Source organism: Salmo salar, chromosome 11 (genome assembly GCF_965601325.2).
Source record: "Salmo salar chromosome 11, fSalSal1, whole genome shotgun sequence".
Lineage (NCBI taxonomy): Eukaryota > Metazoa > Chordata > Actinopteri > Salmoniformes > Salmonidae > Salmo > Salmo salar.
The window spans coordinates 30,235,788-30,260,120 of NC_138301.1; the positions used below are offsets into that span (position 1 = coordinate 30,235,788).

Consider the following 24,333-nt stretch of genomic DNA (forward strand, 5'->3'; position numbering starts at 1 on the left):
GGGGAGGGGATGCTTCCCCAGCTGACCCACCCCCTGGGGAGGCTGTTGGACGGGGGGGACATGGAGAGGGGTGGAGGGGAGCTGGATGGGGGAGACAAGGGGAGGAGAAGAGAAGAGGAGTAAGGCTCCCAGAGCTGAACTGGAGCCCCCTCTCCTCCCTGCCTGTGGGGAGCGTAGCCCAGAGTCACATCAAGCACAGCCCACAATGCTGGCTGATCTGGCAGCATTCTCCCTTATTTGGCCAGGGTGTCTGAAAAACAAAGCAGGGCTTTGTTTTGTTTTATAGCAGCCAATGAAACTGTTAAATTTGATATCTATCATCAAGATGTTACACAGAGGTCATATCCATGATGTCCTGGGAGGAAAAAGGAGTATAGGAGGACAATTAACAGGTCACTATAATCCCCTGTACAGAGCTTTACAGGGGTTAAACAGAGCATGGTTTCATTGAAACTTGAGCAACTCTGCAAATTAGATGAAACCGGTCTGTGCTTCTATACATAATTGGGCAGTTAGCTAGTGCAATGTATATCCAGACTCCACATAGACACAAACCCATCTTGATCACTTTCCAAAACATAGGCATTTCTTGTGTTTTCTGGCAGGGGGACTTCCATTAATCGTGTCTCAGTTTAGGCTACATATGATTATGGTCTGCTGTTTACAAGAGATGTCTCCGTTGTAGTGTTTGCCTGCATCCCAAATGGCACCCTATTCCCTGGTCAAAAGTAATGCACTATATAGGGAATAGGGTGCCATTTGGGACACTGGCTCTCATAGCTGGAGATGGTGGCGGTGGTGGTGGAGCCCATAACTGAACACTCACTTATTGAAAGGTTTGTCATCGCCTGTGACTAGGGACACATCGGCCAGAGCTGATGAGTGAAAAAATATTCACAACCAAATTCCTTGTACTTGTATATCTTCTAGGTTTCTCTGTATTGAGTGTCAAGGCAGTCTCCGTCGTTGTTAGAGCATCCACAGAAAGTATTCCTAAAACCCTGGCCAAGATGTTCCACTGGGTTGTTAGTTTTACAACCCAATACAAACATGTCTAGTAATATCACACCCTACCAGTGGGAGGCAGCATAGACTGGCAGATAATGTGGTTTGAAAAAGGACACACACACACACACACACACACACACACACACACACACACACACACACACACACACACACACACACACACACACACACACACACACACACACACACACACTCCCTTCCTTTCTTCCTCCCAAACACATGTACATAAAAACATGCACACACATACACCAACACACACTTCCACACGCAGGGCCAGCTAAGCAGTGGTTGAGGAGGGTGACTAAAGAGAAGTACAGGACACATCTGGAGTCCAGATTCGAGCAGATCAGATGGCCAGTGGCAGAGAGGAGGAGGAGCAGGCAGGCTGAGACCAGTGGACCAGTGACCAGGCTGAGAGGAGGAGGAGCAGGCAGGCTGAGACCAGTGGACCAGTGACCAGGCTGAGAGGAGGAGGAGCAGGCAGGCTGAGACCAGTGGACCAGTGACCAGGCTGAGAGGAGGAGGAGCAGGCAGGCTGAGACCAGTGGACCAGTGACCAAGCAGAGAGGAGGAGGAGCAGGCAGGCTGAGACCAGTGGACCAGTGACCAGGCTGAGACCAGTGGACCAGTGACCAGGCAGAGAGGAGGAGGAGCAGGCAGGCTGAGACCAGTGGACCAGTGACCAGGTTGAGAGGAGGAGGAGCAGGCAGGCTGAAACTAGTGGACCAGTGACCAGGCAGAGAGGAGGAGGAGCATGCAGGCTGAGACCAGTGGACCAGTGACCAGGCTGAGACCAGTGGACCAGTGACCAGGCTGAGACCAGTGGATCAGTGGCCAGGCTGAGACCAGTGGATCAGTGACCAGGCTGAGACCAGTGGACCATTGACCAGGCAGAGACCAGTGGACCAGTGACCAGTGGACCAGTGACCAGGCAGGGAGGAGGAGGAGCATGCAGGCTGAGACCAGTGGACCAGTGACCAGGCTGAGACCAGTGGACCAGTGACCAGGCTGAGAGAAGGAGGAGCAGGCAGGCTGAGACTAGTGGACCAGTGACCAGGCAGAGAGGAGGAGGAGCAGGCAGGCTGAGACCAGTGGACCAGTGACCAGGTTGAGACCAGTGGACCAGTGACCAGGCAGAGAGGAGGAGGAGCAGGCAGGCTGAGACCAGTGGACCAGTGACCAGGTTGAGACCAGTGGACCAGTGACCAGGCTGAGAGGAGGAGGAGCAGGCAGGCTGAGACCAGTGGACCAGTGACCAAGCAGAGAGGAGGAGGAGCAGGCAGGCTGAGACCAGTGGACCAGTGACCAGGCAGAGAGGAGGAGGAGCAGGCAGGCTGAGACCAGTGGACCAGTGACCAGGTTGAGAGGAGGAGGAGCAGGCAGGCTGAAACTAGTGGACCAGTGACCAGGCAGAGAGGAGGAGGAGCATGCAGGCTGAGACCAGTGGACCAGTGACCAGGCTGAGACCAGTGGACCAGTGACCAGGCTGAGACCAGTGGATCAGTGGCCAGGCTGAGACCAGTGGATCAGTGACCAGGCTGAGACCAGTGGACCATTGACCAGGCAGAGACCAGTGGACCAGTGACCAGTGGACCAGTGACCAGGCAGGGAGGAGGAGGAGCATGCAGGCTGAGACCAGTGGACCAGTGACCAGGCTGAGACCAGTGGACCAGTGACCAGGCTGAGAGAAGGAGGAGCAGGCGGCTGAGACTAGTGGATCAGTGACCAGGCAGAGAGGAGGAGGAGCAGGCAGGCTGAGACCAGTGGACCAGTGACCAGGTTGAGACCAGTGGACCAGTGACCAGGCTGAGAGGAGAAGGAGCATGCAGGTTGAGACCAGTGGACCAGTGACCAGGCTGAGACCAGTGGACCACATTTACATTTACATTTAAGTCATTTAGCAGACGCTCTTATCCAGAGCGACTTACAAATTGGTGCATTCACCTTATAATATCCAGTGGAACAACCACTTTACAATAGTGCATCTAAATCTTTTAAGGGGGGGGTAGAAGGATTACTTTATCCTATCCCAGGTATTCCTTAAAGAGGTGGGGTTTCAGGTGTCTCCGGAAGGTGGTGATTGACTCCGCTGTCCTGGCGTCGTGAGGGAGCTTGTTCCACCATTGGGGTGCCAGAGCAGCGAACAGTTTTGACTGGGCTGAGCGGGAACTGTGCTTCCTCAGAGGTAGGGAGGCGCGCAGGCCAGAGGTGGATGAACGGAGTGCCCTTGTTTGGGTGTAGGGCCTGATCAGAGCCTGAAGGTACGGAGGTGCCGTTCCCCTCACAGCTCCGTAGGCAAGCACCATGGTCTTGTAGCGGATGCGAGCTTCGACTGGAAGCCAGTGGAGAGAGCGGAGGAGCGGGGTGACGTGAGAGAACTTGGGAAGGTTGAACACCAGACGGGCTGCGGCGTTCTGGATGAGTTGTAGGGGTTTAATGGCACAGGCAGGGAGCCCAGCCAACATCGAGTTGCAGTAATCCAGACGGGAGATGACAAGTGCCTGGATTAGGACCTGCGCCGCTTCCTGTGTGAGGCAGGGTCGTACTCTGCGAATGTTGTAGAGCATGAACCTACAGGATCGGGTCACCGCCTTGATGTTAGTGGAGAACGACAGGGTGTTGTCCAGGGTCACGCCGAGGCTCTTAGCACTCTGGGAGGAGGACACAAGGGAGTTGTCTACCGTGATGGCGAGATCATGGAACGGGCAGTCCTTCCCCGGGAGGAAGAGCAGCTCCGTCTTGCCGAGGTTCAGCTTGAGGTGGTGATCCGTCATCCACACTGATATGTCTGCCAGACATGCAGAGATGCGATTCGCCACCTGGTTGTCAGAAGGGGGAAAGGAGAAGATTAATTGTGTGTCATCTGCATAGCAATGATATGAGAGAGCATGTGAGGATATGACAGAGCCAAGTGACTTGGTGTATAGCGGGAATAGGAGTGGGCCTAGAACAGAGCCCTGGGGGACACCAGTGGTGAGAGCACGTGGTGCGGAGACAGATTCTCGCCACGCCACCTGGTAGGAGCGACCTGTCAGGTAGGACGCAATCCAAGCGTGGGCCGCGCCGGAGATGCCCAGCTCGGAGAGGGTGGAGAGGAGGATCTGATGGATCACGGTATCAAAGGCAGCAGATAGGTCTAGAAGGATGAGAGCAGAGGAGAGAGAGTTAGCTTTAGCAGTGCGGAGAGCCTCCGTGACACAGAGAAGAGCAGTCTCAGTTGAATGCCCAGTCTTGAAACCTGACTGATTAGGATCAAGAAGGTCATTCTGAGAGAGATAGCAAGAGAGCTGGCCAAGGACGGCACGTTCAAGAGTTTTGGAGAGAAAGGAAAGAAGGGATACTGGTCTGTAGTTGTTGACATCGGAGGGATCGAGTGTAGGTTTTTTCAGAAGGGGTGCAACTCTCGCTCTCTTGAAGATGGAAGGGACGTAGCCAGCGGTCAAGGATGAGTTGATGAGCGAGGTGAGGTAGGGGAGAATGTCTCCGGAAATGGTCTGGAGAAGAGAGGAGGGGATAGGGTCAAGTGGGCAGGTTGTTGGGCGGCCGGCCGTCACAAGACGCGAGATTTCATCTGGAGAGAGAGGGGAGAAAGAGGTCAAAGCACAGGGTAGGGCAGTGTGAGCAGGACCAGCAGTGTCGTTTGACTTAGCAAACGAGGATTGGATGTCGTCAACCTTCTTTTCAAAATGGTTGACGAAGTCATCCGCAGAGAGGGAGGGGGGGGGGGGGGAGGAGGATTCAGGAGGGAGGAGAAGGTAGCAAAGAGCTTCCTAGGGTTAGAGGCAGATGCTTGGAGTTTAGAGTGGTAGAAAGTGGCTTTAGCAGCAGAGACAGAAGAGGAAAATGTAGAGAGGAGGGAGTGAAAGGATGCCAGGTCCGCTCGGCTGCCCGGAGCCCTGTTCTGTGAGCTCGCAGTGAGTCGTCGAGCCACGGAGCAGGAGGGGAGGACCGAGCCGGCCTGGAGGATAGGGGACAGAGGAAATCAAAGGATGCAGAGAGGGAGGAGAGGAGGGTTGAGGAGGCAGAATCAGGAGATAGGTTGGAGAAGGTTTGAGCAGAGGGAAGAGATGATAGGATGGAAGAGGAGAGAGTAGCGGGAGAGAGAGAGCGAAGGTTGGGACGGCGCAATACCATCCGAGTAGGGGCAGAGTGAGAAGTGTTGGATGAGAGCGAGAGGGAAAAGGATACAAGGTAGTGGTCGGAGACTTGGAGGGGAGTTGCAATGAGATTAGTGGAAGAACAGCATCTAGTAAAGATGAGGTCAAGCGTATTGCCTGCCTTGTGAGTAGGGGGGAAGGTGAGAGGGTGAGGTCGAAAGAGGAGAGGAGTGGAAAGAAGGAGGCAGAGAGGAATGAGTCGAAGGTAGACGTGGGGAGGTTAAAGTCACCCAGAACTGTGAGAGGTGAGCCATCCTCAGGAAAGGAACTTATCAAGGCGTCAAGCTCATTGATGAACTCTCCAAGGGAACCTGGAGGGCGATAAATGATAAGGATGTTAAGCTTGAAAGTGCTGGTAACTGTGACAGCATGGAATTCAAATGAGGAGATAGACAGATGGGTCAGGAGAGAAAGAGAGAATGTCCACTTGGGAGAGATGAGGATTCCAGTGCCACCACCCCGCTGGCTCGATGCTCTAGGGGTATGCGAGAACACGTAGTCAGACGAGGAGAGAGCAGTAGGAGTAGCAGTGTTATCTGTGGTAATCCATGTTTCCGTCAGCGCCAGGAAGTCTAGGGACTGGAGGGTAGCATAGGCTGAGATGAACTCAGCCTTGTTGGCCGCAGACCGGCAGTTCCAGAGGCTGCCGGAGACCTGGAACTCCACGTGGGTCGTGCGCGCTGGGACCACCAGGTTAGAGTGGCAGCGGCCACGCGGTGTGGAGCGTTTGTATGGCCTGTGCAGAGGGGAGAGAACAGGGATAGACAGACACATAGTAGACAAGCTACAGAAGAGGCTACGCTAATGCAAAGGAGATTGGAATGACAAGTGGACTACACGTCTCGAATGTTCAGAAAGTTAAGCTTACGTTGCAAAAATCTTATTGACTAAAATGATACAGTACTGCTGGCTGGTGGAGTAGGCTAGCTAGCAGTGGCTGCGTTGTTGACTTTGAACGTTTAGCTGGTTAGGTAACCTCGACAGTTTCAGTACTACACCTTGTCATGATACAAAGCAACTTTGTAGCTAGCTAGCTAACATAACAGTAATCAAGACGTTCCTTGTAATGTATTTAGTTTCTACAATGCTGCTCGTCGGTAATAGTTGGCTGGGTTAGGAAAAATGGCGTCGCGGGGTCGGAAATAGCTGGCTAGCTAACCTCAATGGCTGGCTAGCTAACCTCGGTAATTACTAAACTACACAATTATCAAGCTATGACAAAGACAACTAAGTAGCTAGGTAGCTAACACTGCACTAGTCAAATCGTTCCGTTGTAAAGTATTAGTGACCAGGCTGAGAGGAGGAGCAGGCAGGCTGAGACCAGTGGACCAGTGACCAGGTTGAGAGGAGGAGGAGCAGGCAGGCTGAGACCAGTGGACCAGTGACCAGGTTGAGAGGAGGAGGAGCAGGCAGGCTGAAACTAGTGGACCAGTGACCAGGCAGAGAGGAGGAGGAGCATGCAGGCTGAGACCAGTGGACCAGTGACCAGGCTGAGACCAGTGGACCAGTGACCAGGCTGAGACCAGTGGATCAGTGACCAGGCTGAGACCAGTGGACCAGTGACCAGGCAGAAAGCAGTGACATGTGGCAGGCAGAGACAGAGGTTGTGTCCCAAATGGTACCCTATTCCCTATATAGTGAACTACTTTTTACGAGGGCCCAAAGGGAATAGGGTGCCATTTGGGATGCATACAATGACAGGGCAGTCAGTGGGGGAATGCACAGAGACCACATTCCCATTCTGATATACTGTAAGTAATCCTCAGAGTGCCTCAGTACAGAGAAACAGTTTGGTTCTGGTTAGAGCCCATCACCCCTGGTCTTGTGTTCTCATCCCATTCTAATTACAACATAGCTGAGGCTCAGAGACCAGCAGGCAGGCAGGCAGGCAACACCACTTCTGTTGTTGTTGCTGTTTGTTGACATTACGTAGGCTGTCCCCACAACAGGGCTGGTTAGCTGTCACACACACCCTCTAAACCACACACACCCTCTACACCACACACACATACAGCTGTCTTCAGAATCATCAGCACAGGCCCTGGAGCCACCACCAGGCGAGCAGGAACAGAAATCCTGTAGTCTGTTTGGTGCCACTGAATGATGAGCACGACCACCATAACGTACAAACAGACAAACAAAGCACCATGATTTACAAACAGGGAAGAAAAACTGATGCAGAGTCGTTTTGGATAAGAGTTGAGTGATAAAATGTCACCCTCCATGATTACGAAAGAGATTTTGGGCCAGTTATGCAGAGAAGCAATTGAATGAAAATAAATGGATTAAAATTGGAATTGATACAGCTATTTGTCAGATATTGTTCAGACATACCAATTGTCCTTCGGTGATCCCATTTAGCATAGAAAAAATATTAATTAGACAAAAGGATTTGATTGGAAATCATAAGCAGGGTCTTATTTCACATCTGTCAGTGAGGCCTTTGACTAAACAGGATAAATCAAACATTCTCATGGGTGTTGTGCTGAAGAAACCTGTTCACTGAATCATTGTTTCACTGAATGGAAATTGAGAGTCAGCTATTTCACAAGGCTTCTGTACTAACGTGAAGCAATAAGAATTATTACTGAACAACTGATTGGCAAGAACTCATCAGTGATCAGCTAAAAATGTATATCAATCAAAATGAATTATGCCCTTATTAAATCAGCAGCTGTCACAAAGTGCTTTTATAGTAATCCGGTCTTGACCCCAAAGAGCAAGAAAGCCCAGAGTAGAGACCTCGATAATAGCAACACGTGTAGCTGTATCAGAACTAAAAATACAACTGTGAGCGTTTGTCTCTACCTAAATACATAAGCACCACCATTTTCGCTGTGTGAGCCATTAAAAACAACTGTGCTGTCTTTCTCAGAGAGGTAATTTACTGAAACAATGCCTTAAATCAAGTGTTTCCTTCCCTGACAGACTTCTGTCTCCCTGAGGAATTTGCGATTCAAAACCACAGACTGCAATCTATGTGTTATTTTCTCATCCACAATCACATTTTATGTTCTATCTGTGACTAATTACTAGCAGCTAAAGGTGTTGGGATTCCCCTCAAATCACTGTCTGATGCTTTTGTGGTTCTATGTTTGGGATAACTGCTTCTCTTGCTCTTTAAATGACTTGTTGATTTACAATAGAGAATGTGGAAACTTGGGTCAGATGCCAGAAAAGGGTCACGGTGGGTGTGCTCTTTTTAAAACTGCAGATCTATAATAAAGATAACCATACGTTTACTATAGAATGTTGGTCAGGAGATTATTATGTCTACAGTTGCAATATATAGAAAACAAATTGAAGATATGATTCCATACCATGACATACATGACCTGCTTTACCAAGATATACTCAGTTTATTAGGTACACCCATCTAGTACCGGGTCGGACCAGCCTTTGTCTCCAGAACAGCCTGAATTCTTTGGGGCATGGACTCTACAACGTGTGGTGGTCAAACGTTGTTAAATTGGCATCAAGGGACCTAACTTGTGCCAGGAAAACATTCCCCACACCATTACACCACCACCACCAGCCTGTACTGTTGACACCAGGCAGGATGGGGACATGGACTCATGCTGCTTACGCAAAACACTGACTCTGCCATCAGCATGACACAACATTTACATTTACATTTTACATTTTAGTCATTTAGCAGACGCTCTTATCCAGAGCGACTTACAGTAGTGAATGCATACATTTCATACAATTTCATACATTTTTTTTGCTTCGTCGGACCAGGCAATGTTTTTCCACTCCTCAGTTGTCCAGTGTTGGTGATGGCGTGCCCACTGGAGCTGCTTCTTCTTGTTTTTAGCTGATAGGAGTTGAACCTGGTGTGGTCGTCTGCTGCAATAGCCCATCCGTGACAAGGACCGATGAGTTGTGCGTTCCGAGATGTGTTTCTTCACACCACTGTTGGTACCCCCTCCCTCCCTGCGTGCACGTGCCACATCTATTTCTATGGCACAAGCACTGTTCATGACACAAACTGTTCACATACCTCTTGTTGGTGGAAAGAAAATGTTGCCGTTTTAAAGCAAATTTTCTTGAAATTCAATAAATTTTGCCATGTCTAATGTGTATTCATGTGATATTTGAGTGACTCAAACGTTACAACAAAATCTATAGGCTAAAGAACCTAGCTGAATTATTTTTTGCTGAGTTTTAAATAGCTCTCTAAGGTATGCAATGACAAGAGGAACTGATGATGCACTACACAATTTCGAAATTGCACCTTCTGCATTTTACTATTATAACTTTCAAGAGTAAGTTGAAAGCCCCCCAAACCCCCCCGCCAACCCTTCGCCCCCCCCCCCCCCCCCCCATGGGGCATGCCCCACAGATCACTAATCTGTGCTCGGTTCAGACAGCGGACTCCCTCGGCACACACATCTGTGTACCAGCTGAGAGAAGAGCAGCCCTTCACATATCTAAGGCCCTGGGGTGCTTTGGCACCACTCGGATAGTTGTCCTTTTTTACAAAAGACAAATAAGCAAAAACCCTTGGATGCTGCCCAAGAGCCCGTCTTCGACATAATGTTGAAATGGGGAGACTTGGCTCCCTGACTTGTTATCTACACTTGTGTGTGTGTGTGTGTGCCTGTGTCTAAAACTGGGGCTGTTTACAGACGGCAGGCAGGCTGTGTTGTCGAGATGCTTGTTTTCAGTAACACTAATGCAGTCACACACTCTTTAATTAATCTGCTTCAGCACTTCAGCACAAAACAACATAATTTGCAAAACCACTTGATGGCTTCAAACAAAACGACCGGCTGGAGACTGGCTGCTTTGTGTCAGAAAAAGAACAGAAAGAAAGTGTGTGTGTGTACAGAGTGTTAGCTCAAGGTGTGTGACAGGCTTCCGATTGGTTGCACAGCACATTTCCAGCGGTCACACTATTTGTTTGACATGGTGATGTCATCACAAATAGCTGTAATTACTGAGAGTGTTCAGTCAAACATACGCCTGATAATGTTTATATGTCTTGTCCCTTCTCTTTCACTGAACTGCCTCATGCAGACCAGGCTAATTATGAACAAACTGCCTGGTGTTAACATCTGGGAAAAGGCTGTTATACTGTATGGGAGATAATGTGTCAGTTACTGTCAGTCTTTACTTATCTTATAAGATCATCAATAAGCCAGGATCACCATATAAGGGTATAGATGATGTAAACAATGATACTGAAGTTCATAGTGGTGAGTGAGAGGTGGTGGTGATAATGACCAGGATGATGATGATGCTGAAGACAATGACTGTATATATGAACGGACAAAGCCATTGATCATGTGACACCATTCATTCCTATGTGAAGACTCAACGGCACATTGAAGCCAAATGAAGCCGGTTAAGATGGCGTCTCATGGAGACATAACATGCGCAGTTTGTGCTACTCCAAGAACTGACAATATATGCTAGCTCAGCATTGGGTAGCTCAAGTTAAAGGCTGACCGGGGTACTGCAGGCTGCCATTAGCAACTAAATTATACTTATAACTTCTTCTATGTGCGATTTTAAAATAATCAGTTCAAGGACATACATCTAGTGTATTAGAAATGTGTTTTTTATTTACACGAACATTGACCACGAAGATTGACCTTTTTCCATTCACTATAATGGGGGAACCGATTTTCTGCTAACAATGCCTGCAGTACCGAGGTCGGCCTTGAACTTCCGTGGCTTCTAAGAGAGGTGGCAGTTGTTCTCCTTTGGCTGAAGACAATGACAATGGCATCTTTATCCTTTTAAGATAAACCTTAAGAACTTGTATCATTTTATTAATGAACGTTACTAGGTAAGATATTCTATTATTTTTACGGTTTCCTCCCTATTGATGAGATGTATTTGAGATATTTTGTTTTCATGTTATAAACTTGTGTATATTTAGTTATCATGTATTTTCAAGAGGACCACAATGGAAATACGTTTTAAGACTTTTTTGTATCATCCTCAAACATTTTAATGACATTGTACTGTATCGACATGTGTGGTTGTATTTTGTAAAAACATCTCAGCTAATGAGGCAACACACACAGAAATCACAAGGTTCTAAGTGTTTCGAATCCGTCTGCAACAACAACACACAAATGGAACACAAGTTAAATAGGAACAAGGTATATTTGGGATCCTACATTAAAAAACCAAACAGACAACTAAACAGATGCTGCTGCCTTTCTTAAGCCAAACCAAACAGACAACTAAACAGATGCTGCTGCCTTTCTTAAGCCAAACCAAACAGACAACTAAACAGATGCTGCTGCCTTTCTTAAGCCAAACCAAACAGACAACTAAACAGATGCTGCTGCCTTTCTTAAGCCAAACCAAACAGACAACTAAACAGATGCTGCTGCCTTTCTTAAGCCAAACCAAACAGACAACTAAACAGATGCTGCTGCCTTTCTTTAGCCAAACCAAACAGACAACTAAACAGATGCTGCTGCCTTTCTTAAGCCAAACCAAACAGACAACTAAACAGATGCTGCTGCCTTTCTTAAGCCAAACCAAACACACAACTAAACAGATGCTGCTGCCTTTCTTAAGCCAAACCAAACAGACAACTAAACAGATGCTGCTGCCTTTCTTAAGCCAAACCAAACAGACAACTAAACAGATGCTGCTGCCTTTCTTAAGCCAAACCAAACACACAACTAAACAGATGCTGCTGCCTTTCTTAAGCCAAACCAAACACACAACTAAATAGATGCTGCTGCCTTTCTTAAGCCAAACCAAACAGACAACTAAACAGATGCTGCTGCCTTTCTTAAGCCAAACCAAACAGACAACTAAACAGATGCTGCTGCCTTTCTTAAGCCAAACCAAACACACAACTAAACAGATGCTGCTGCCTTTCTTAAGCCAAACCAAACAGACAACTAAACAGATGCTGCTGCCTTTCTTAAGCCAAACCAAACACACAACTAAACAGATGCTGCTGCCTTTCTTAAGCCAAACCAAACACACAACTAAACAGATGCTGCTGCCTTTCTTAAGCCAAACCAAACAGACAACTAAACAGATGCTGCTGCCTTTCTTAAGCCAGATTCCTGTTAGCCAGATTCCTAGTCAACTGCCAAAAATGCAAGTCTCACACCCACTGTTCACTGTCTATGGATTTACAGAGCATATGGAATACAGATGTAGGATCTTAATTTGAGCCAGTTTACTACAGCAGGAAAATAATCCTGCAGAAACAGGACGTGGATTATAATTAATGGACATTTTTGTAGGGGTTGATTCATTTTTCGTATGGGAAAATCAAGTCTGACATTTCAAAGCGGAAATTACAAACTTCAGAAGCCTTTTAAAACCTTAAATATACACTACAGGTTTTAAATGTCCTGCATTGCAGGAAAGTTCTCCTACAACAGGGTGGCCAAACTAAGATCCTACATCTGTGACATAATCTACAAACAAGGATTCACAGCATTAGAAGACGTCTTGCTACAAGTCAACCTTTCTGTATGCCTATGCTATGACTGATCTCTAAGCATACCAAGACACTCTGAGCAGCATGTCCTAAAATAGAGAACCACCAATAAGACCCAAACCTGGTCCCAGTGACTGCCTGACTCAGGGGGAAAACATGCACATTAAAGACTAGAAAAGCGCTATTAAAAATACCCTAATGTTAAACAGTCCCCTTCAAAGGGATCACTCCCAATATCTGTTGAACTTTTACATATCATATTAATATGCAATTTCAGCCATTGTTCACTTATGGTCTGTTTGATCTGCGTGGAGGCTATAACTCTATGGGTAATGGGAGTGATGATGAGGAAGGTTGGCGCTTTATTAACACAGTTAGGAACAGGTGAGGTTAAGGGTCACGTCAGGACATTGTGTCCACCTCATTGGACCTCATTTGGTTTTCATTAAATTCTTATATTTTCTATATCCTATGTATTATAATTAGAATATTTTACACAGACATCTTTATTAGAGTGAAGCTCAATCTCAGACAGTGATTTGTGTCAGACTGAACAAACGCAGGATTAGGCCTAGGCACCAGGTTGGCTGTGAGTGATAAAGTAGGCCTACACATATCCCTCCAAAAAAGGAGTCATCTTCTGTCCCCCAAAAAAGATTTCCTCCCAAGATGAGAGAGCACAAGACAAGGCACACACACACACACACACACACACACACACACACACACACACACAGAGGATGTAGCTAGCTATGCTTCCGTATATATCCATTTTTATAATGTCTTTCAGCCTGACATTGTGCGTGAGATTTAAACAGGGGCTCTATTGTATGTCAAACCTCACTTTTTAATGGGTTTCCTATAAAACTGTTCAGTGATTATGGTATTCAAATCATAGCAATAGCAGAGTGCTTCCCTTCCTCTGTACGGGTGTCTGGAAATGATCCCGGCCAGGGAAGTGTACCACATCTTAGACTAGGGCTGCACGCTCTCTCTGTTCACTAACCATGGCGCTTTTTCCTGCGGGCACTATGTGATCATTTATAGAGGCTTAATCAACATGTATTGAATGGTGTATGTACTTTGTGAATCATTTTTATAGGGCCCTGCCTTCACTTTAAGCCCTGGCCAAGAGGTTAGTGATGGTTTTAACACCATACCAGCTAACGGAGGGCCACCGAAGCATTCAAAGAGAAAAGCTTTAGTTATAACCTCTCACAGCTCCCTTTAGGGGTTCAAGCATCATTCTCATTTATATGATGATGAAGAAAAGAGGGTAGATAAATGCCAGCTACTGGCATGGACTTAATGATGCCCTTTCCCTTTCAATATGCATAAGAAACAGAAGCTGTGGTATTATTGGTAGAGCAAAGTAAAATAGTGGACGAGGTATACGTAAGCCCAGAGCCATGTATTAAAATGTATGCATTCATTTCTCTAAACACATGGCTCTGTGTAGACCTATTCTTACATGACTGTTCTAATATGAAGCAGAAATATGAGAATTTTCCTAAATGTCCTGGATTGGTCAACACAGGTCAACTGTGTGGTGAATGTGATGGAGTCAACATGGATAAACTCATGAATTATATTGAGGACATGGCCTGAAGATATTTCCTCCGCTCTATACCATATCTCCATCTTCTTTCACGTTATCTACACTAGCTACCGATCTTTCAAATTTCGAGCGCAATACCACATGCCCTTTTTAATGTATGCCGCAGACGCTGTATTGTTCATGTACACACGTAACCCAACTAATAGGCCACCCTGTCAGAGCCAGCCAGGTACCCTAGTGCTACAAAGGGATTGTCTAGGGGTGATGTGGGGTTGCTTCAAAGACGAGAAAAAAGCAATAGAAAAGGGCGGAATGTAAAAAATCAGCAAGAAAAGAAAATGTATTTTGAAAGGGGACATAATCTTTTGGAGGACTCCCGCGCGGAACCTAAATAATACATTTCAGGTTTTGATATAACTATTACTGCCTGTGAAGAGTCCTTTGATGTTAATTGAAACCACTGGGCAGCAATCTGCTTTATAGCACTGACAAATAGCAGTTTCCTAAGGCTTATCATTGACAGGGAAGGCACATACTTGCTCCATATGCTCATTCAATACAAATACAAATCAAAAACCACTCTCTACTTTATGGATACTGGATGCACCACAATATGCTTAAGGATAGTTACTGGCAGGAGGTTGTGGTGGGGAAATATGCCGTTTGCAATACCTAAGAGTACCTTGAGTGAGGTTCACGTATGGTACAGGAGTCTGGACAACGCAGGATGTATATTGTTTGCAGTTTTTACAGTTGTTTTTTGTTCCTGCCTTTTTTCTAGAAACCAAGGACAATTTGATAATGCAATAATAACATGTAGGTGGCCCAATATAAAACTCCACAGAGGAAACATCATTATTCACAAAGGAGCCTGTCTCTACTGAAGTATATTTGTGATTTTTCAGACCAAATTATAGTTTGAGGCATGGGGAGACATAGGGAGAGCTGACTGCAGGGGTTTAGGGTTGGTAGTTCTGGTTTTAATACAGACAGCACACAATGGTCTCTGTCTTCCTTCCTTTAATGTGCTCAACTAACATTTCTGGCACCGCACTTTCCTTCACCTTTGATTTCTACCCAGCTTTTTTATACACTCATTATATCACTAAAAGAAGCCTTGTCAAAGGGGTCGTCCAGAGCTGATGCAATGTGCAATAACAGAAAACATTCCCCATCCCATCGTGAGCATATCGGCCAGACCATAGAAAGAAACAGGGATATATGATGAGGTACAGGAGTTCAAAGTTAGTTTTCAGTTTTTTTCTACCACAGCTGAGAGTGTACAGAGGAGATGGACATCAGAGGAGAGGTGGGGAGTAAATAGCCTGATTGGCTACATGACAAATGACCGTTATTGTTGGGAGGTTGTAAATTGTCTGTTTTACAATGAAGGACCTGAGCATTAGGATCAGTTCCAGTGCCCCCGCTGTGCTGTTCCAGACAATCTGACAGAGAAATATGTGACACACACACACACACACACACACACACACACACACACACACACACACACACACACACACACACACACACACACACACACACACAACCTGACAAGGAAAAATGAGACACGGAATCAGAGTTCCCTTCTGCTTGTGTGTGAAATGTTTTTCATCCAGAGATATGATTGACAGGGGTAGTATGTGAAAGGTAGTTTAACACACATGAGGAACATAATGATGGATTGGGTTGATGGGGGAAAGACAGGGGTTTGGGACATTACCAGTTAAAAGGGATATTTATAACATATTTAACAAATGTTCTCTCTATTAGCTCTGTCCTAAACCTTCCTATATGCCCCCATATGTTTATGTTCTAATATGCACGTGGATCCAGTTTTGTCAGTGTTTCCAAATATATTTTTCATACAGATTTTCTTCTGAAGAGAACAGGGATAGAGAGAAAATGTAGGTTATAAATAGGAATGAAAAGAACCCTTTTATGCTTATTGCCAAAGGATGCCAGAGACACCAACACATTTGAAAGCAGGAGAGCTTTTGAGCTTTTTACAAGACAGGTGAATGGAACATGTGTTAAATCAGTGTGCCCAGTTCACTTAGTTCAGCTCTACCATAAAAGGAAAGAGATTACAAAGGAAACTAATGAAGACACTGATCAAAGTCTGTAATGGTAATACAAAGCAGGTGTTTCCAACCTTGCAGTCCCCCCCCCCCCCCACCCCCCCTGTGTGTGTGTGTTTGTGTGTGAAGCATGCACTGTCTTTGATAGGAATAACAGACAGAGCACATTTCAACACTATTCACAGTATGTTACGAGGTATTTGGTTGAACCCAAGGTAGAGGGCATTTTGTCTGCATGTGATACCATACATAAATGCTCCCATACTGTAAATAGCATGCTTATGGTTTGCTTTCACAATTGGTGGTGAGTAGAATGTGTTGTGTGTCTGTCTATGTCGAGGCAGCCAATACCTTTTTGCAGTAAAGCACCTGGATTTGAGATGTAAGAGTTGAAAGAGTCTTGGCAGTGTTGGAGTCTTGGAGCATGTTCAAAGCATGATTACTATTTTTACACAAGTTACAAAATGCTGCTTTTGATTTAGGCTACACAAGAAAAAACCCAAGCAGCAAAAAAGAAAGTTCAAACTGCCCAAACTTTTTGCTATTTCTTCTAAAATCTCATTGTAATGTATTGGCTAGGCCTATTCGAAAATATACAAGTGACAATGTCACAACATGTGGAAATACATTTCATTGACGTTTACCTTATTATTATTTCAGGTACTTTATTCGTTTTTATTTGATCCACGTGCTGTAGTATTTTGTGTTTTAAACCATTGTTTTGCCATGTTGAATCGCTAAAGTACTTGTTTGCATTTTAGATTGAACGCGCTCATCGACATCAAAAGAGCAGCTGCGAGATTTACCAGATTTATACAATTATCTCAACGTTATTGTAAGGATGGTAGGGGTTATATATGATTTCAAGATCTAGTATTATTGTAGCCGCTGTGCCCACGACGCAGCAAGAATCCCCATCCGGCTGAGTCAAATTACGCTTTAACGTATTTCCTCTGTTCCGTGCTTCGGGATATGAAGTTTTCCATTTTCATTCGAAGCAAATAAATGCTAGATTGTGATCAGAAAGGTATTCTTTCATAGCCCGTCTTTGTAGCTAGATTATTATTACAGGCACCCGTTCATTTTATATGCCCTGTTTATTTAATAGAGCTATAGTTTTATTGTAATTCATCTGTTGGAACTACAACTACCAAGATGAGCTGAGTGAAAGCGGGTGTGTAAACACAACTCTAGGAAACATGAAACGATCGGGTGGCAGTGAGAGCGAGAAGAGAAGAAAGGTATTCATAGCGTTATTCTCCCTTAGCTCTGGCAAACACACAGTGGACTCGTTCTCTCAGAACTTTATGTTCCAAATGCGGTGATGCTTGGGTCATTTTGAAGGCTGGAAAGCTGCAGTTGTCTATGTAGCTACACATCAGCCTGCATGATTTCTGGCTTTATTGTGGTTTCCTCTTCATTCACCTACAATGGAGCATCGCTGTTATTAACAGCTTTATCGTTACAGATAGGCCTACACTGTTTTTGCTTTCAGTATTACAGTTTAGACATGGGTGTAGACTGTGCTACAATAAACTGATTGGATCGCTATGAAGGCTTGAATATTGATTTAGACACGTTGCATGGTAAAAGTCCCCTATATTTTAGATTTTCAATGTTTTCAAGTCAGACTCCCTCAAAATCAGAATAATCTTGCTCCATAATTGTATGGGGGGCGTGAGTGACTGCAGTGTGTTCTTAAACTATCCTGTGAGTTGGAGGAGAGCAGCTTCTGGCTGTGTGCGAGTGGTACAATTCTATTGCAGGTAATAATTATAGGTTCATCTCTCAAACGCAAAGGACTATGATGGCTGCTGGATTGTCCTGGGATGCTGTTCAAAACAATGAATAGTAACCGCATTGACTAGCGTTTGTGTAAACATGTGATTGAGAATGAAATAGTTGATCAAAGTAAAGGTGTGACATTTTGGGCATACCCAGGCTTTATAGTAGGTAGCAGACCCCACTGCCGAAGAGGCCTGCTGTGATTAGGGGTGCTGTGGTCTGGTCTGGATGTGCTGTGGTTGTGTAACTAGATGGAAAGAAATAGAGGAAAAGTAAAGGCTGTTCTGTTCTCCAGACCTCCTTAGCTACCCCCTACTGCTGGGCCCATGCAGACTGCTCTGCTCAGGCTCATCCAGACCTCCTTAGCTACCCCCTACTGCTGGGCCCATGCAGACTGCTCTGCTCAGGCTCATCCAGACCTCCTTAGCTACCCCCTACTGCTGGGCCCATGCAGACTGCTCTGCTCAGGTTCATCCAGACCTCCTTAGCTACCCCCTACTGCTGGGCCCATGCAGACTGCTCTGCTCAGGTTCATCCAGACCTCCTTAGCTACCCCCTACTGCTGGGCCCATCCATTCAAAATCGTTTCAAACACTTTATCTGTGATTGAGCTTGACTGGCTTACTGGACCAATATAATAGTCCTAACACTGCAAGCCCCACCCATCTGGCACTCTAGGCAGGCTAGAGCAATGACTCAAAGTTTTTGAATAATTTCAAATAGTATTTGAACCCAGGTCTGCTCTCTCCAAGTCAGTCAGTCCCAGCAGCTCCCAGCCTTGGCCTCACCACAGTCTGCCATGGCACATGTGTTTGGATCATGTCTGACAGCACAGAAACTATGTAGGACGTGGTTCCTCCTGTTTATGAAGAGCTGAGAGAGCGGCCATGATGACCAGATGAGAGCGCTTTCCAGCTGGCCCCCAGGTGGGTGCAGGCAGCATAGAGCACACACACACACAGAGAGAGCAGACTCAGACCTAGCTAATGGTTCTGCTTCCTCTTTTAGACAAATAATAAAGGATGATTGAGGAACGAGGACGGGGTATTGTAATGGTAAAATGGCTGGAAAACCACAGAACAGTCCCAAATTAGAGGAGCTGCATTAATCCCAGTGGCTTGTTATAGGGCAGGGACACAGTGCAGTGGTTCAGTTTATCATCATATGTAATAACTGGGGATATAACTGTAGTCTCATAAGTGAGTGTGTTTGCAGTTAGACTCAGTCAGTGAGTTGTTTCCCCCTGTCATTTTGCTAGTTTAGTGAAGGCAAGCTATTTGTCATGAAAGCCTACTGAACATAACTCCCAACCTGTTTTATAAAGGTAGTCTCTCAATTTAACCACATCCAATACCATGTGCAGGACAATCATGGATTACCCATGATTCTGAGAGCACTACTGTCTCATGTTTGTCTGTCTCATCACCTAAAAGCCATAACTAATAGGCCTGCTTGTAATATACTGTGATCAATAACATGTTTATTCACTAATGCCAGCAGGTTATTGTAAAGGAAATTCATGGTTTGAAACATGTCTATTATTTTAGAAATAAAGGTATATGCATTTTTATATACACGTCCTGCGTAAACTGAGTATAAATGGAATTGACCCGCAACCTACTTCCTTGACGTTGTCTTTGACGTTGTCTTTGACGATCGCTGCTGTCTATGTGATGACGTGTATAAAGTGTTGATTGAAAATAGAAAAGAGAAAAAGTGGAAATATATTTCAGGGGAATGTCAGGCTAAGTAATGACCACATAGGTTCACCAGATGTTGTGCTGAGGTCCTGGCTGAGCCCAGAACATTGCTCAGATCGGCCTCATTGGTTTCCTCTGGTTGTGGCAGCTAGTGCAAGCTGTTTAGGGTATTTCATTCCTCAACACTCATTAAAATGTTTTGTGTTTCCCTTGGCAATTCTGTTAAATGAACAACTAGAGAGGTAAAAGCTGATTATGTGGCCACACATCCAGACATGGTTAATCAATCCCCCCACAAAATGTTACCTGGTGAATTAGTGTTAAGGTAACGATTTATGGCGACTAATGCCGGGTGTGCTGTCATGTCAGCTCTGGGTGGTTTTAGCATGAGGGGGTGTCACATTCAGCACATGCAGCACCTTTCCCCTGCTCCGGCGGCCATCTTCCCCCCCCTCTTACCCACCGCTAACACACTGCTAGTTCTATTAATGAGCCAATAATGGAGAAATAGTGTTGGGAGCTGACATAAAACACGCTTAGGAATATGTAAGGAGCATTAGGAGCCGGGCAGGGAACATAGAAGTAGGCTGCTGGAGATTTACATCCGGGCCTGGGGAAGGAATGAGAGAGAGAGAGAGAGAGAGAGAGTACATTTCTCCACTCCTCACTGCATGGCTCTCCCTCCCTGACTCCGTCAGACCCCCTCCAGCAGGGCCCGGTCAGTCCGGCTGAAAAAAGGTTCCCTGGTAAAATATGTCTTTTGCTGTGGCTGATAATAGTACCATTACACTAATGGAGAGATCTGATGAAGGAACAGCCAGACATAAGGCCTGCTTTATTACCAGAGGGGGCCATTTCCTCCCTGCATTCCTAATGGCCTGAGTGTATCACCCTGTATTGATCAGGCCATCATGCTGCTAATCCAACACAGAATTACTTATCGCTGTTGAGGTGTCGATCCGGCTCCTGACTCGGCCCCCTGGAGCCCCCCGGCCCTCGGCCTCTTGTGACTGCATGGGGACCGGCACTAACCCACCGTGGAGGTTGTTTATCCAGCTGTTGATTTTGGGCTGAGCAGGGATGATGACCGGGAGGTCTTCATTGGTTGGAGGGCTGGCCAGCTCAATGTGGGTGGGGGACTGCTTTGTTGAGGGTGAGGAAGAGGAGGGTCTGCTTACAGAGAGAAGGGAAATTAAGTCAACAGCTTTGCTCTCATTTAATTAAGGAGCAGGGAATGATCTGCTTCCTCCCTCTTTATGGCCCTGTTGGTCACTGTGGAGCAGTGAAGGGAAAGCTGAGTGATGAGCCTGCTTGGTGTTGTCCTTGGTAATTGAGCTGTGCTGTAAATAAGAGCAGGCAGCTCCATCCAGATCCTCTATCTAGTGTCATCAGCACCACTGTCTCTTCACCATGAGGGAGACAGAGAGCTGGAGCCCAGTACTGCTGCTCCTGATGATGATGATGATGATGACGATGGTCTGGCCTGATTACAGTCTCATGTCCCCTCTTTCATACGTCTTAACCACTGACAGCTAGGGCCTTCGTGCTTGAGGTGGCTGGAGATGAAATGCAGAGGATTTGTTTCAACAGTATCCTCTCCAGCCCAGTGATACAGTCAAAACAGAGCTAGGCTACATGTAGAATTGAAACAATATGTGCGTTATTGACTATGAGTATGATTGAGAATGCTGCTGATCCATGCTATTACCATTACAAATGGATAGGAGGTCAGGTAGCACAGAACGAGCTGCTCAAGGCTTGTGACCTGTCATATCCTGGTTGCCCCCTCAGTAACTTAGCCCCTCTTAACCATTAGACTCCTCAGTCAATGGAAGGTATGGCATTTCCATGTCAGCATATCGCCTCTGCCCTCCCCCACCGGGCGTCACCTCTGGCCTCAGCTAATCAAAGAGTTTACCTTCAGGGGAGCATTTATCCACTCTTCATTAGGGACCATTCCTGTAGCCATAAAGATGTATTTATGTATCTGCTGTCGCACAGGCCCGGCTAGGGAAACTAGGTATCGATCGGGATATTTAGTCATTTATTTCTGCTTGGGCCATCAATATTGTGCAAACATCTATCCATGCAAGTGGGCTTGACCTCATCCCCAGCCTCTGTTTTTAGTCCCATTGGAGTTCAATGATATACTATTCTGAAAAGTAAATCAATGAATGAATATGAAGTTTTGTGTGTAATGTAGTGCCTGTGCGGTGGTGTGGCAGTGGGCCCAAGGCCCCGGGTAGTTCATTGATCCGATATGAGAACGACGAGGAGGGTTGATTAGTCTGTGGCTATAAGCACCCCCCCTTCTTTACCTCTTTATACCTTGTCTTAGTTATTGGAGCTTAGCCTGGATATATCTGGGCTGTTTTTGTGTTGTTTACAGATCAGCTTGGTAAACCCAACCCAACACTACAGCCTTTAAGCCACATGCCTGGCCGTGGCAATGTGTCAGTGATGGAAGAAGGACTTGGGTTGCTATTGTTTTTCCCATTGTTTTTGCCAGCTACAGGGTTTCTTTGATCTCTTGGCAACAAAGAGCAAATTTATAGCACATTTTATTTGCAGTAATGGCACTGACACGGAACCAGCTATCGTACCCTTTTCTGGGAGTTAGATACACTATAAACTGTTTCTATCTGAAATATGGTTTCTCAGTAAGTAGTCCTACATCCCTGTCAACAGCCACACAGTGCAGTATATAATATGGCTCTTCATGTGTAGTGATCTCGATGTGTGTCTACATACAGGTCTCTTCTCTTATCCTTACCCCCTTTATAGTGGTCTGTTTTAAATGTAGGACAATTTAAAGGTTCATGATGTCTACATTTGGTTTGCATCTGGGTGGATATCAACTTTTACAGCCCGGCCTGGCTGCTCTCTCTGTGGTGTCTCAGGTCCTATGTCTACAGCCGCCCCTAGCTGCCAGGGCCCACGGACATGTATGTGTTTAAGAGCATCTGTGATCCTACTAAACATCCAGAGGGAAAAACCAGCTTGAGGATTTATCCCAAATGCCACCCTATTCCCTATGTAGTGCACTACTTTTGACCATGGCCCTGATAAAATGTAGTGCGCTATGTACGGAATATGATGCCATTTTGGATGCACACTGGGACATAGCCTAGGTTCCTCTCCTGATGTTAGCCATCACAGCAGCCATATGATAGATGACACTTTACACAGCACATCCATCCACACGGTTTGGCTAAAGGGCTTGGGTTTTAGTGTATGTTGAAAACACTAAGGATGAACATATAACAGAGGATGTTCTGTTCAACTCATCCGGCAGATGAACAAAGATTTAGTGTCTTCTACATAGTTACTTTATTCATACTTTATTACTATTGACAAATGGTACATTTATTCAGGATTTTCTTTGAAGTAATACCTTACTGGATTGTCAGCAGAAATCGGCCTAGTTGCTCAGTTTGAGAAGTAATATTTCCCACCAGGTCCAGGTTTTGTTTAGAGCTGGCTGTTAGCTTGTTAGCTGTGGGCGACCCTCTCCGTTGACAGATCCCATGTCATCATCAGCTCTACCTAGCAGTTCATATTAGCATTGGCATATTGTTGCTGATGTCTGCGTATTTTCCCAAACGAGCTGCTGTGACAATGGATCATCTCAGCTGTCAGAGTCAATGAGTTTACGTTCAGTGTGACCCAGAGTTCATCAGTCAGTCAGAGGCCTATCTGCGGTGATATACATGGAATAATCAATCTGATCAATAGGTGGTGTGTGTGTGTGTGTGGTGGTGCCGTACTAAATAAACATGGGAATGACCCGCTCACCTCAGACAGAGGGGACTCAGGGGGGTTCATTAGCCACTCAAGGCTTCAATCTAGGGAGGTCATTATTTTCATCTGAATCTGTACGTATGTGTGGAGGGGGGGTGGGGGGGGGCACGCTGTAAAGAGAGACAGAGACTAACGATGAGAGAGGGAGAGGACGAGAAGACTGCAGCAGTCCTCTAATTTAATCTAATTTTCCTAATAAGGCCATCTGTCACAAGGACAGTGACTAGACAACACTTGAGATGCAGTCTCTTCTTTCAAGGCTGTCTTTAGCGTTCATCATGTAGGTTAACTTTTTTTTGCTGTTGGTCCTATAGCAGTAAAGTTAGCCTACCTATTGTAGCTCTCAGAAGGCCTGCTCTCCCTATGAATCCACCTGCTCCATTTCTATTACAGGGCTGGTGGTGCTGCTGTTTATTTGTGAATTTATTTTCCTTTGTAATGACTCACCTTTCCAATAAAGCTGAGCTACCTAGCAGTTAGCTAACGTTAGACTTGGCCAACATCTGCTTCTGATGACTGCTTCAATAGCCTCCATTCACAAAAACTGCAGGAGGCCACTTTTATAAGGCCCTGTAAATTGTAACTGTTAATTTGTACATCATAAGATATTTTCCATAAACGTGTGTAATGAAAGTACCTGGCATGTAGTACTGTAGTACACTGCCCAGGGGAGACTGAGGAGGGAGAGGGATGGTAGTGCCCCGCCGCCCCATCACTGGAGCCAAGTGTAACCTAGCCAGCTGGAGTGCCTTGCCTCTACCTTGCCTTACCCACCAACCACCATTCATAAAAT

General features: G+C 45.9%; 1 protein-coding gene across 2 annotated transcripts in view; it reads left to right on the plus strand.

Annotated features, from left to right (window-relative positions):
* Nucleotides 1-17,366: 17,366 nt before the first annotated feature.
* Nucleotides 17,367-24,333, plus strand: part of LOC106587580 (alpha-ketoglutarate-dependent dioxygenase FTO) — a 164,008-nt gene continuing 157,041 nt past the window's right edge. For both annotated transcript variants that reach the window (XM_045689310.2, XM_045689311.2), the window contains exon 1: nt 17,367-17,495. In XM_045689310.2, the coding sequence (XP_045545266.2) occupies nt 17,454-17,495 (42 nt within the window). In that variant the 5' untranslated portion in view covers nt 17,367-17,453. The remainder of the gene's footprint in view (nt 17,496-24,333) is intronic.